The 12,966-nt window shown below is 44.9% G+C and overlaps 1 protein-coding gene across 1 annotated transcript in view; it reads right to left on the bottom strand.

Moving 5' to 3' along the window:
- Positions 1–5,952: 5,952 nt before the first annotated feature.
- Erich3 (glutamate rich 3) overlaps positions 5,953–12,966 on the bottom strand; it is a 103,841-nt gene continuing 96,827 nt past the window's right edge. The window contains exon 14 of the mRNA XM_051165739.1: positions 5,953–8,668. Within this exon, the coding sequence (XP_051021696.1) occupies positions 6,234–8,668 (2,435 nt within the window). The 3' untranslated portion in view covers positions 5,953–6,233. The remainder of the gene's footprint in view (positions 8,669–12,966) is intronic.

The following is a 12,966-nucleotide window of genomic DNA, read 5'->3' as shown; positions in this document are numbered from 1 at the left end:
GAAGTTTCTTTAGGGAAGAGAAAGCCCCTAGAAGCCAGCCATCTCACCACAAGATTAAAACCAGTTATTTATTTATAGCAGATTTCCCCTAAACTTTTGTATTTAAAAAATATGCATTCTTATTACTATGGTAGATGATCTAATTGTCGACTTGCAGGGCCTAGAACTTCAAGGAAGCAATGTCTGGGCTTATCTGTGACAGCATTTCTCCATTAGTCAACTGAGGTGGGATGGTACATCCTGAATTCCCAGGGCTGAGTACATGAACTCATTTCTCTCTGCTCCCTGGCTGTGGACACAGCATGACCCTTAGCCTCAGGCTCCTGCCGCCATGACCTCCCTGTGATGGACTGCGCCCCTCCCAACTGTAACAGAACCCAGCCCATCTTGCATTAAGGGGCTTCCTGCCGAGGAGAGAGTCTTAAGAAGCTTGGTGTCCACCATTCATTCAGCCTTTTATACCAGCAGTCTCCAAACACGTGTGTTCATCAACGTCTAGAAGGATTATGAAGCCATTAGTTCTTGCTTACATGTCGTACATGCAAATCTGTTCACATGTTTAAATAGAAATTTTAGGTATAATTTCTATCATTATAAAATAGAACTTTCTATGATAAAATGCTTATAACTCTCCTCTACACGCAGTCATGGAATAAAGGTCACATGGCAACTTGGGGATACTCTGGGGTTACACTGTGAAATCCCCTTCAGAATGAACGCATTTGGTCCCTTACTGCCAGGGCTGGGGGTAGGATACAAGTCCCTGCATGAGAATTGCTCTCAACTTCAGGAAGCATCTAGCAAAAGTTGAGGAGGGCCTGGACTTTTATGAGACTCCAGAGGCCTGTCCCTTCCCCGTCCCCATCAGCCCTCAGTGTCCAGAGGCTCCTCTGAGTGGTGTGCAGCTTTTCAGCAACTGCAGCACATCTCAGCTTTTCTCTCACCCCTAATGAGAGTCGTCGGTCCCCACAGTGTTGTTCTCAAAACCTGTCCCAACAAATACACAAACACTAGAGCACTTCTTGGGGAGCCTGGCCTCAGGCATCTATTGGCAAGGGTGCATGATGAAGCTGTTTTTTAGCACTCGTAAAGTATTATTTTTTCTTTAAACATACTTCAGTCTCACTTTGTGAACAGAATTTTATGCTACTTGGTATATCTTTCTGCTTTGTTTTTTAATTGTTCATCCTGACACATTTCTCTGTCAATTAATATACATGTTAAATTTTAATTTTAAAAATTTGCCAATGATTACAAGGTTCTTTGCACAAAATTTCTTCTAGACTGAGCACCATTGGAAGTATTGGAAGCTCACATTTGACCAAGACCACAAATATGCATCATGCACTTCAATAAACACCACACATGAAAACTTAAAAGATGTATCTCCGAGAATGGAATAGCCTATCTTTAATTATTTTATGTAACTGTGAACAAATATTACTTACTGCTAGAATGAGAGTGTTCAGATCAGTTTTATCCACTTGGTGTTTTATATTTATAGATGTAAAACACAATATTTATGCATAGCACATAATAAGTGGGCGGGAATGGTGGGACTTGTTACACAGTGCAGCAGTGCTCTTCATGGAAACTCGCTGCAGCTAATTTAACAAAACCCACAGGACAATAAAATACTAAGTATATATATCTTAATAGATTATCAGTTGAAAGTTCAATCTGGTCCTCAATTAGTTCTGTGGGAAACAACTAGCTGGAAACCATTTCCAGAAAGAGCTATTAATCAACCATCAACGCTGGTCCCTTCAACTGTTCATCAAGTTTCATCTCTTCCTTGTGTAAATTGGGTCGTTCTACGGCCACCCAGCCACAGTGAAATAGAAAATGTGTAAAGGGTCATCCTGAGTAGTCAAGACAGGGTAGAGAGTGGACAACATGGACAACACGGACCACAGGCTGGCAGTGAGGTCGTACGCCACTGTCCACCTTGACAGTAAACCCTGAAGACGTCATCTCCCTTCATAGATGTTTTCATACCAGCTTGAAGGTCTCTGTGTCACAACCTCTGATAACCTAGACTTCTCCATGGCACAGGAGTTCTCGCTACACCTTTAATTGTAAGCACCAAATAAGGACCAGGTGGCATCTGCGAAACAGCTAGTGTGGCAGCAGCTTGTCTCTCAGAGTCTTCTACATCCCTCCTTTTCCTTTTTAAAATGGGTATAACTGCCACATTCCAAAATAGTGTAAGGGCCACACAGATGGCTAAAGAGTCTGAGCAATCTGGAAGGAATTGTAGCAGCCATGTGATTATCAACCACCAGGCACTGTCACCTCTTACACTGAGTCTCCAGTAACTGTGGAGGACACAGTTCTCCTGTCATTGGATATATTTGGAGAAGAAAAGGAAGGGTTAGTTAGAGTGGGATTTGAAGGGTTAGTTTGGATGTGATTCTTAAAATTCCAACTTATTTATTCCCTTTCTCTTCCACTTTCCTCTGTAAACCACAGCGACAGGAAATTTTTTTTTTTTTTTTAGTGACAAAATGGAGTGTAGAGAAAGACGGGAGGAAATGTTACCCAAGGTCATAAGCAATGTCTCTTGAGATGTCCTTGAGCCTGTTCAAATATTTCACCCACTAAATAAATTCCTTTGAGATTTTTCTCTTCTTTGTTCAAACAATCATTTTCCAAGGGCAAGAACTGTGGCAAATTATTGATCATAAGGAGGGTAGAGAACTCACCTACCCTGTAAATTTACTTCAGTGAAGTTTACAAACTGACAGGAAAGGCTTTCCTCAAAATCCAATCGCTAAGCCCAATTCTTCCTAAGTCTCCTTGGCAGTCTGTCACCTCCTGGGTTGTAGAAACCTCTTTGTTCTTTGGTGAAACACAGCCCCCTCACTGTTGGAAGGCATTTTCTGCTTCAGCCGAACATCACTTAGCATCCTCATCTGGAATCTTCCTAGACACAATGCCCAGTTTTTTGAAAGCTATCCTAAGGTAGAGGTCATATGATCTGAGACTGACTGTGATTTCAGACAGGTGCTTAACTACACTGAGCTTCCATTTATGTTGTCGATGAAGTGGTGGAAGTAATTCTGCTCTCTGTCATTATCCCAGGAGTACAGAAGATGCAGATGAGGACAGCAGTCTACAAACCAAACACTTAAAAGTACAGCTTGATAAGGCTGTGTCTCTTCTGCCTGCTCTTATCATTCAAAGTTTGCAAGAAAATAGCACAAAACATCTTAAACGTCTACTTTTTTTTTTTTTCAAGAAAATTCTCCTGGCATGCCTGTAAATGTATTATTATTTTTAATAATGAAGAAACTATGGGAAAATCAGTTTCACTAAGATTTTATTGATGTAATATTTGCAAAGATAAAATTTACTCAATCAAAACATCACAACACTGAATTTCACAGTGAAACCCACATGCAGATTGTAGAATTATGCCACAGACCAGGCTGGTGGGAGGTGTTAAATATAAAAATAATCCAATGCAATTTCCATTTAGCACATTGTACAAAACTCATTTCTCAAAGTGATTAAGGAGCTTGCAATCTTTCTCATCAGTGCTGTGTTAAAGTGCTCTGTGGCATGGGGGATAATACAAGGGCAGTCCTGTGGAGGTCACAGGAATGCTGGTGAGTGACATGTGGAACCAGAGATGGCATAGACAAGATCCAGCCATGGAACAGGGCAAGGAGGCTGTGGTCAGTGGGGAGAGCTGAGTCTTCCAAATACACTGCAGACAATCATACTGAAATCAACTGAAGGGTGGATTCGTCAGTTTTGTACTGACTGCCACCTCCTTTAGATGACCACACAGGAGGATGGGTGGATCAGGAAAGGCAAGGAGACCAAGACAAACCTGACAATGCTCCTGCAATATGTCTCCAGCCAACGTGAGTGCTCGGGGAAACCCATGATTCATCTGAACAATGCCCAGGCTTTAGAGTATGTTACAACCACCTCCAAGGACTGAAGTAACGACAGTCTCTAGCTCCCACCCTCACCACCCACAACACCCTATGCGGTTTCTAATTATGAGAAGAGGGCAGGTGGTAAGCTCTGGGTGATGGCGTTTGTGATAAAATGATCCATGCACTCTCTGTTCCATTAAAGCTGCTCTGGAACATCACTGGTTATCAAAAAGCTCCATTGTTCATCGAAATTAAAACCATCTGTAGCAACGGGACACCTTGACAACAGCAACACAGAGCAGACGGCAGACAGCATGACTGTCTGGTGACTCAGGGAAGGGGTCATCAACCTTGGCTACATAATAGATTCAAGAGAAACTTTAAATATTGATGCACAGGTACATTTAAAACCAGATGTGTCTGAAGTTTTCCAGCAGAGCAAGAGTTCAGTCTTGAAAGTGCCCCCACGAAAGGTCGATTGCCCTCCTGGCTGGGAAACTGTTGCCTTGGAAAATTCTCAACTCCTCACTTGTAGAAAGGGGTCAACATTCTGAGCTTTGGAGTGTGGTCTGCAGATTTCTTCAAGGAAACCCAGCCCCTCGGAACAGGCTAATACCAAACTAGGGAAAAAGTATCTGGGTGCCATCTGGAGAATTGTTGTGATGACTGGCTCAGTGTAGGCTGTGGGGTCGCTCAGGTTTGAAATGACAGGACCTGGGAGGGAGCGTGGCTGCTGATCTTCAGAAGAACATCGGGTAGAGAGGATGTACACTACACTGCATCTTCCCCAGTGTGTAGAGGACCACGTCTTCCCTTTGCAATCACCACCCAGTGTGTGGAGGACCACGTCTTCCCTTTGCAATCACCTCCCCACCCTTACCTAGACTACATACTTATTTCATTTACAGTTGAGCAGATTGGTAAAAACACTCCCAAAGAAAAAATGCCTCAAGCCACACTTTGGTCTACAGAGAGAACAGGATACAGGCATATACAAAGGGCATTTTCAGGGAGGTTTGCACTTTACCCACCTACCCTAGGTGTAAATAGGAGGAATTAATATTTCCAAGAGATAGCGAATTTCCAAACACCAGGTGATTGAGACACAATGCCCATGAAAGAAATTAGGATTAATATTTACCTACTTTTTAAAAAGTGATTTAAACAAAATCAAGCTATCAGGGCCCACTTTCTGGTAATCTTTGGTAGAAGTCAAATGTTTGGGGGGAAAAGGCATCACTTTGATTTACATACAGACACAAAAGCTGTGCGGCACATTCACTACCCTCCCTCCACTTCTCTCTTAGAGGTCACAGTCCCCTTGAGGGTAAACCTACCTGAGTTATATCACCATGGTTACTAACCTACTGGCCAGCGCCTACAGATTGGGATCAATGTAGGTCAGCAGAGAGTTAAAAGAAAATCTAAACTCCTGGTGAAGAGCCTGCCTTAGTCTGTTTCCACTCTACATCTGTAGCCAAGACAGTTTCACAATATTCTAAAATAAGAAAACATAGAACTGTAATAAAATCACTCACAATAATAGAAGCTAGGCACTAATGATGTGATGATATCTTGGAAACACAGAATATGTAAAATAAATATATTTTGGTGTTTATTTATACTATCCAAAACTTAGGTATTTAAACATTGTATATTAACTATATATAAAGTGCTTGCAATTTATGCATGGAACACATACATTGACTAAACTTTGTAAAAAATCATAGGCAAGGCATAGAAGCATTTCAAGATTAAACGGCCGTACGTAGGCTCTCTTCCATCCTTCAAAATCATAAAGTGGTGGTGGGGATTTGGGAGGAATTTGGGTGTGGATTATGTATGTGGCTATGAAAGAAAGCTAATGTGGAAAGAGTTCTAAAGTGATTTTTAACCCTTTGTTTCTGGGCTCTGTTGCTGAGGGCACATCTTTTTCTGTGATTTTTTTTTTTTAATTCCCAAACAATATATTTGGGTCATATATATTCTTTCTCCCTCCCCCAGCTCCTCAATGTTTGACTTCTCCATCTATTGTGTGTGTGTGTTCCTTCTGCCATGTGAGACACACAGGTATCACTTCAGGGAACCCCACTTACAAAGATGGGATATGAACAAAGGGTCACATAGAGATCCGGTCAGCCTCTGGTGTGCGCTTAGGCCCTCTCCCGTGTCTGCCTGACCCTTCAGGCCAGATTGGGGCTAAGCAGCATGAAACTGAAGGCTACATGTAAGAAAACCGGCAGACAGCAATGGGGCCCGCCACACAGAGAGGAGACCTGTGCCAGGCTTCTAGATGCCCTGCAAACACACCAAACTGAAGCTCACCAGCTGCCATGGACCCTTCTACTCAGTTGTGTTCACCAGAACATCCGCACTCTCACTCTCTCCTTGCAGTTCCTCCCGGTGCTTCTTGTGCGTTCGAGAAAATTCTAGCTTCCTGGAAGGTGTTGCCTCTGGACACACTCTGCTAAGCTCTGACTCTCTCTGAGACACAGATCCTCTGAAGTCTTCATTTGCTCCTGATTGGTGACCGTCATGCAGCTGCCTCGTCCCTGCCTCCTCCCCAGCTGCACCTGCATCCTGAGAGGCCTTCACATCCCCTCTATCTCTGTCCTCCCCTGGCCTTGACTCCTGCAATTCAGGAGCCTGCCCCTGTTGGGCCTCCACCTCAGCCACCTTCTCTGCTCTTGGAGCCATGTCCTCAGCCTCTGCCCTTTCTTCGGCTGCTGTTCCTCCTGGAGCCTCACCTGCCCTGTCCCAGGTTTTCTTCTGGCCATCTGCAGAGGAGGGGGCCACAGCATCCTCATCAGCTGACTTGGACTCTGCCAACACCTCCCTCTGCTCTGCAGCTGTTTCTTCAACTCTTCTCTCAGGAAGATCTTCCTCAGCCTTAATTGCACTTCCTCCCACGGCCCAGTTCTGGCCTGTTAGGGCAGCAGTCACTGTCCCTGGAGGGCACTCTCTCTCCTCATCCCCCTCTCCCTGTGGCTTCTCACCCTCAGCTCCTCCACTACACACCCCTGCTGTGGTGAGCCTTTCTTCAGGAAGATTTCCCTGGGTCACTATCATGGTGCCCCCTCCTTGCATTTGCAAAGCTCCATCTTCACCCAGCCCTTCTAGTCCTGAGTGGCTGTTTAGCTCCTTAGCAGACCGCTCCTCCCCTCTGGCTGTGGGAAGGGTCTCTGGTACCTGAGGTTGGTTTGCTGACTCAGGTCCAGGAGCTCCTAACAGCCCCTCTTCTCCATGGCTGGGCCCCCTCCCCGGCTGAGACAGAGCCTTGCTGCTCTCCTGGTCCAGGAGCTCTTCTCCTCTGTGCTCTGAGGCTGTAGCTTCACTCTCTTCCAGTGATTTTTCAAGATGAGGCGTTGCTTCAAACAGGGCAATGGTTCTTTCTGTGGGTGGGTCTTCTAGAAGCCTTGTAGCCTCACACAACTCAGTTGCCACCCTGTGTTCTGCGTCCTCAGCATCAGCCTCTGTTTTGTCAGGGGATGTGTGGGCCTCTTCCTCAAAACTCACCCCCTTCATTGTGCCCTCTTTTCCCCCTTTAACTTCTTGCTCTTCTAGCAGGTCTTCTATTGTCAGCACCTTGGCTCCTGTCACCTCTTCTCTTTCAGATCCAGTTTCCCTTGGAGGTGTTGGAGGCCTCTCAGCCTTCTCCCTGCCTCCAGCTGCTGCTAATCCCCCAGGGAGCCCTACAGGCAGATCCTGTTCCAGGGTGAATTCTGGGTCAGCTGTGACTCCCTCCCTTGCTGTGTCTGTCTTATCGAGTGGGTTGCCCTGGACAACCTCCCTGGGCTTTTCCCATGTCTCTTCCACTGAGGAGCTCAAGGGTACTTTGATTTCCAGAACTTCCTCCCTCTCTGTGGCTGCTTTCTCGCCCCTAGTTATTGGCTCTTCAGAACTATCCTCTATGTCTGGTGCTGCGTCCTCCATGGACCTCACAACTCCTAGTTCTGTATGGGCTCCCTCTTTGCCTTGGCCCACATCTGGTTTGGGGCAGCCCATCTCCCTTTCTGCCTCCTCCACTTCAGAACTCCCTGCTTCTTTCAGACATGCTGCTTGCCCAGGGTTCTCTGTGATGACCTTTGTGCTGTCTGTGAGCAAGGCCTCCTCAAGTCCCTGCTCCCCTTCAGAGACTGCACTCCCCTTCTCCACCACTGTCTGCAGCGAGGTCGGCCTGGTGGGATCCACATCTCTCTGTCTGTCCAGAGTCGGCTCTACACTTAGGAACACAGAGTGGCCCTCTGCTACTCTTCCTGTGGGGATTGACGACTCCTCCCCATGCCTGTCACTCCCTCCTGTGCTTGCCTCTGCCTCACTAGCTATGCTCAGAGGGCGCTCCCTTTTCTCTGTAGACTCTTTCCGTAATGGTGACTGCTGTCTTGTGGGGCTCCTCCCAGCTAAGGGAACATCTGCAATCCCTGCTTTCTCCCTCAGTCCCAAATCCAAGGCAGCATCCTGGGGGTGGTGAGCACCATCTTCCTCCATCCCTGCTTTCTCCCTCAGTCCCACATCCACATCAGCATCCTGGGGGTGGAGAGCACCATCTTCCTCCATCCCTGCTTTCTCCCTCAGTCCCACATCCACCTCAGCATCCTGGAGGTGGAGAGCACCATCTTCCTCCATCTCTGCTTTCTCCCTCAGTCCCTCACAGGATTCGCCATCCTCAGCCCGGGGAGACGCATCTCTCTCCGTGTCTTCTCCCTTTGCTCTGCACACCTCTTGTGTAGCTTGCGTGGGTTGCTCATTCGAGCTGATGGTTGTTCTTCCCTCTACCACTGAATTTCCATTAGGTGCCATAAAAGTAAGATGAGAAAAAAATGGTCACTTTGGCCAAAGCATGCAAAGAAATGAGATATAGAATCTTACGGGATATTTGTGAGACTTTTTGTGATCAAGGGGACACTGAAATTATGTATCAAACCTTTCCTTGTTTGATAAGATGTTGTCAACTAACATGGACCTGATTGGAAAATGTCCTTCTTTCATTATGAAAAGAAATGCTTTCAAATTTAATGGGCACCTTAATAGAAAAGTTGAATACTGAGCTTGTTAAAATGAGCAAACACAACATTTCCCCCCATGTTCTTAGATTTTATAATCAATAAATTACCCCACGTGTAACAAATACACAAAATACTCTACTTTCATTTCAAATATTAATATTTGAAAAAACATTTTTACGATAAGGAGAAAAATATTTGCTTCTCTTAAAACTCATACTTCCCTCCAGCATCAAGACTGTGACTGGCCCCGCTGGAGACCCACCCCAGGGGAGAATGCTGACCCCTGACACTATTAGCAATACTCTGCTGTGTTTGCAGATAGGACCCTAGCGTAACTGTCTTCTGAGAGGCTTCATCCCGCAGCTGATGGAAACAGGTGCAGAGACCCACAGCCAAACAATAGGCTGAGCTCAAGGAGTTTTGTAGGATAGTTGGAGGAAGGATAGAGGAAGTTGGAAAGATCAAAGACACCATAAGAAGATCTACAGAGTAAATTAACCTGGGCCCATGAGGGGCACACAGAGACCAAGAGTATGCATGGATTGGACCTAGGCCCCCTACACATATGTAGCAGATGTGCAACTTGGTAATCATGTGGGGCCCCTAACAATGGGAGTAGGGCCTGTCTCTGACTCCATTGCCTGCATTTGTATCTCTTTCCTCTAGCTGGGCTGCCTTGTCAGGCCACAGTGGGAGAGGATGTGTTTAGTTCTGCTTGGACTTGAGGTGCCAGGGTGGGTTTGTACCCCTTGAGAGCCTCTGAGAAGAGGAAGATGGAGGAATGAGGGAGGGGAAGTGAGGATGGGGCTGAGATCAGGCTGTAAAGTGATCGAATAAATAAACAAATAATAAGTGTGTCGACCTCAGTATTTAGCCACATGGCCATTCTCCAGAGGTAGCAATCATATCACGCACCACTCCCACTACATTAAAGCTACTCTGATTAGATTTAGTCATCAGAAGTCCTTGTCACTGAGGTATGGCATTTTACTAAAAAGTCCTTGTCACTGAGGTATGGCATTTTATTAAAGATGTCCATTTACATTCCAAGTCAGGCTGCATGGCATCTGTGCTCAGAAACTGATCGCATTTGGCGAAACAGGATCACAGAGTGAGGTCAGGCCTTTTGGTGTGGGATAGTGTCCAGTAAACAATCCTCCTACAACACTGCTGCAGTATTTCACAACTTCTCCATGGATTCCAAGACTCCATGGAAAATCTGGGTCTGCGGGTTTGCACTGTTTTTGAAAGGTCACCGGATTTCTCAGTATTTACCAACACCTGAATCTTTCTGAATGGTTTGTGCAGAATATGTGAAAGCATAAGAAAACCAAGACCCCCAAATCTTTAATTTTCCCAGCAGGAGGCTCAGCATGGTAGAACTTAAAAGTATCATGTTGATAGTGTTTATTATTTTAATGTTTTAATAAATATTTTAATTTTATTGATAATTTTATTTTTGCCTGACATGGCCATGTCCACAATAGCACCTGAGGAGGGTACAGGACAACTGTGTGGAATCAGTTCTCTCCTTCCACCTTCATTTGTGTTCCAGGGTGGAACTCAGACACAAACTTTGCACAGGAATTGTCTTTGCCCACTGAGGTATCTCCCCATCCCAAGTTACTCTAGTCTTTTCATTTAGAGACAAAAGTTAGGGCTCAGAAGACAGTTCAATCAGTAAGGCATGCTGTGCTCCTTGGGAATTGTATTCCATCCCCAGGCCCCATGCTAAAAAGGAAAAGGAAAAAAAAAATCCCAGGAATGGTAGTGCACACTGTAACCAAGAGCTATGGGTCAGAGGACAGTTGGATTCCTGGGCATTGCTGGACAGTCAGCCAAGCTTACTTGATGAGCTCCAGTTTGGGTCTCCAGAACTAAACAAACAAACAAACAAACAAACAACAACAAATAACACAGGATGAATAATATATTTGAAATGACAGTCAAGAGTGACCTCTACCAACAAATACATGTGTGTACTCACATATGCACCAATATGGACATTATGGTGATTTGAATGACAATGAAGCCCAAGTCTTGGCCATATCATTTGAGTACTTGTTGAAACTTATTGAGAATGAGGAGAAGGTGTTAATGATTAGAAGGCCTGTAGAGATGGTGTGTCATTGGGTGACTGGATCTGAGGTTTCATGAGAGTCACACTGTTCCCAATGTTCTCTCTCTGCCTCCTACTTGTGGATCAAGATGTGAGCTCTCTGTTGTTCCTGGCACCATGCCTTTGCTCTGCCATCGTGGACTCTAACCCTCTGAAACCATAAACCCAATTAAATGCTTTCTTTTATAAGTTGCCTTGGTCACAGCATATCTTCATAGCAATTGAAAAGTAACTAAGACAGAAGTTGTCACCAAGGAGTGTGTTGCTGTGATAAACCTGACCATGCCAGGTTTTGGAGACATGTAGATGTCTTTGGGAAGGTAGGAAAGTGGTTGAACACTATAAATGGGGATTAATAAGCCAGCCTAGAAGGAGCGTGGAAGATGGTTGGCCTAAAAGCTGTGTGGACTCTGGAGGCCTGACTCAAGAGGCCTCAGAGTGGAACAATATTAGCAGCTGATCCAGAGACCATTCTAGTGATATTTTAGAGACAAAAAAAAAAAAAATGTGCCCCTCTTGTCCTAAAGATTTGTTTGAGGCAAAATTGAAAAATACTTAGTTTAATTGGCAGAGAAGATTTCAAGTTAGCTTAATATGTTACATGAATATTAGTGGTCACTCTTACACAGTGCTACAGTGAAAAGGAACAAGTGGAAGAAAGGGAAATACAAAATGTGCAGCTGTAGGGGAAGGAGCGTGAGGAGAACTGGAAAATGTAGTGTTGTAGCCAACGTTTGTGCTGAAAGAGAGACATGATACAAAATGGAATAAAGGGAGGAGATCCATCAGGGCAAGACCCTACACAGTCAAAGCTTTAATTTTTCGAAAGGAAATGGCCAAGCAGTTTTATCTTGTCATTAAACAATGAAAGGGGAAGCTTATGTAAATGAAATTCAAGGAAGAGACCAGTTTCCATTCCAAACAATCACCTGGACTTGGTACTGTTGTCCACCTGGTTCTGGCTTTAGAGTTACAAAGGATATAAAGGGGATGTAGGGCCATCCTGTGTAGTTAAGGCAGCTGCTGATGCTGAGCAGGGAGCAGTGGGGACCACTGAATGAAGTTGTGGAAGTGGAGCCTGGATGATGCTGGGGATGCATAGGCTATGGGATGTCTGCCAAGGAGAGTGGCAGGAAAGGGGTGGGGCTATCCTGAGAGAAAGAAGTGTGTTGCTGGAAGGGCTAAGCCATCTAAGCTCTTTGAGATGAGTCATGGAACTACAGGATCTGAGGGTCCCCTCTTGGGTTTTCTTCTTGTTTTGGTTTGGTATTTCCTCACTATCCCTCATTCCTCCATTTTGCAATGGCAACATATACTCCATGCTACTGTGTATTGAAAGTACTGACTTAGGTTTTTGATTTTACAGAGAGTTACAATTAAGACACTGCCTCGAGTTTCAGAAGAAACTTGGACTTTTAAACAATGTTGAGTCTGTAAAGGACTACGGGTACTCTTGAAGCTGTACTAAATTAGTTTTTGCATTATGATGTAGCTACAGGCCTTTGGGGACCAGGGAGTGGAGTTTTTTAGTTTGAGTAAGAATCCCGCATAGGCACATATGTTTGAATATATTGGTCTCTAGTTGGAGGAACTGTTTTGGAAAGATTGGGAAATATGACTGGTTGGAAGAGGTCTTCCACCAAGGGTGGTAGCTGAGGTTTCAGAAGACTTACAGCATCTGCAGGGATCTCTCTCTGCTTCCTCCTTCCAGACCAAGACGTGAGCACCCAGCTATCCCTGCTGCCATGCCTTTGCTCAGCGCCATCATGTGCTCTAGCCTTCTGAAGCCATAACCCCAACTAAATGCTTTTCTTGTATATGTTATCTTGTTGAAATGTCTTCTCTTGGTTGTCAACTTGACCACATCTGGAATTAACTAAGAAGCAAATAACTGAGCACACCTGTGCAGGATTTTTTTTTAATTAAATCATTTGAGGTGGAAGACCCACTT

This window comes from Acomys russatus, chromosome 23 (assembly GCF_903995435.1).
Source record: "Acomys russatus chromosome 23, mAcoRus1.1, whole genome shotgun sequence".
NCBI classification, from domain to species: Eukaryota; Metazoa; Chordata; class Mammalia; order Rodentia; family Muridae; genus Acomys; species Acomys russatus.
Note: the sequence above shows the minus strand (reverse complement) of the source record. Positions and strands in the feature narration are given on the sequence as shown.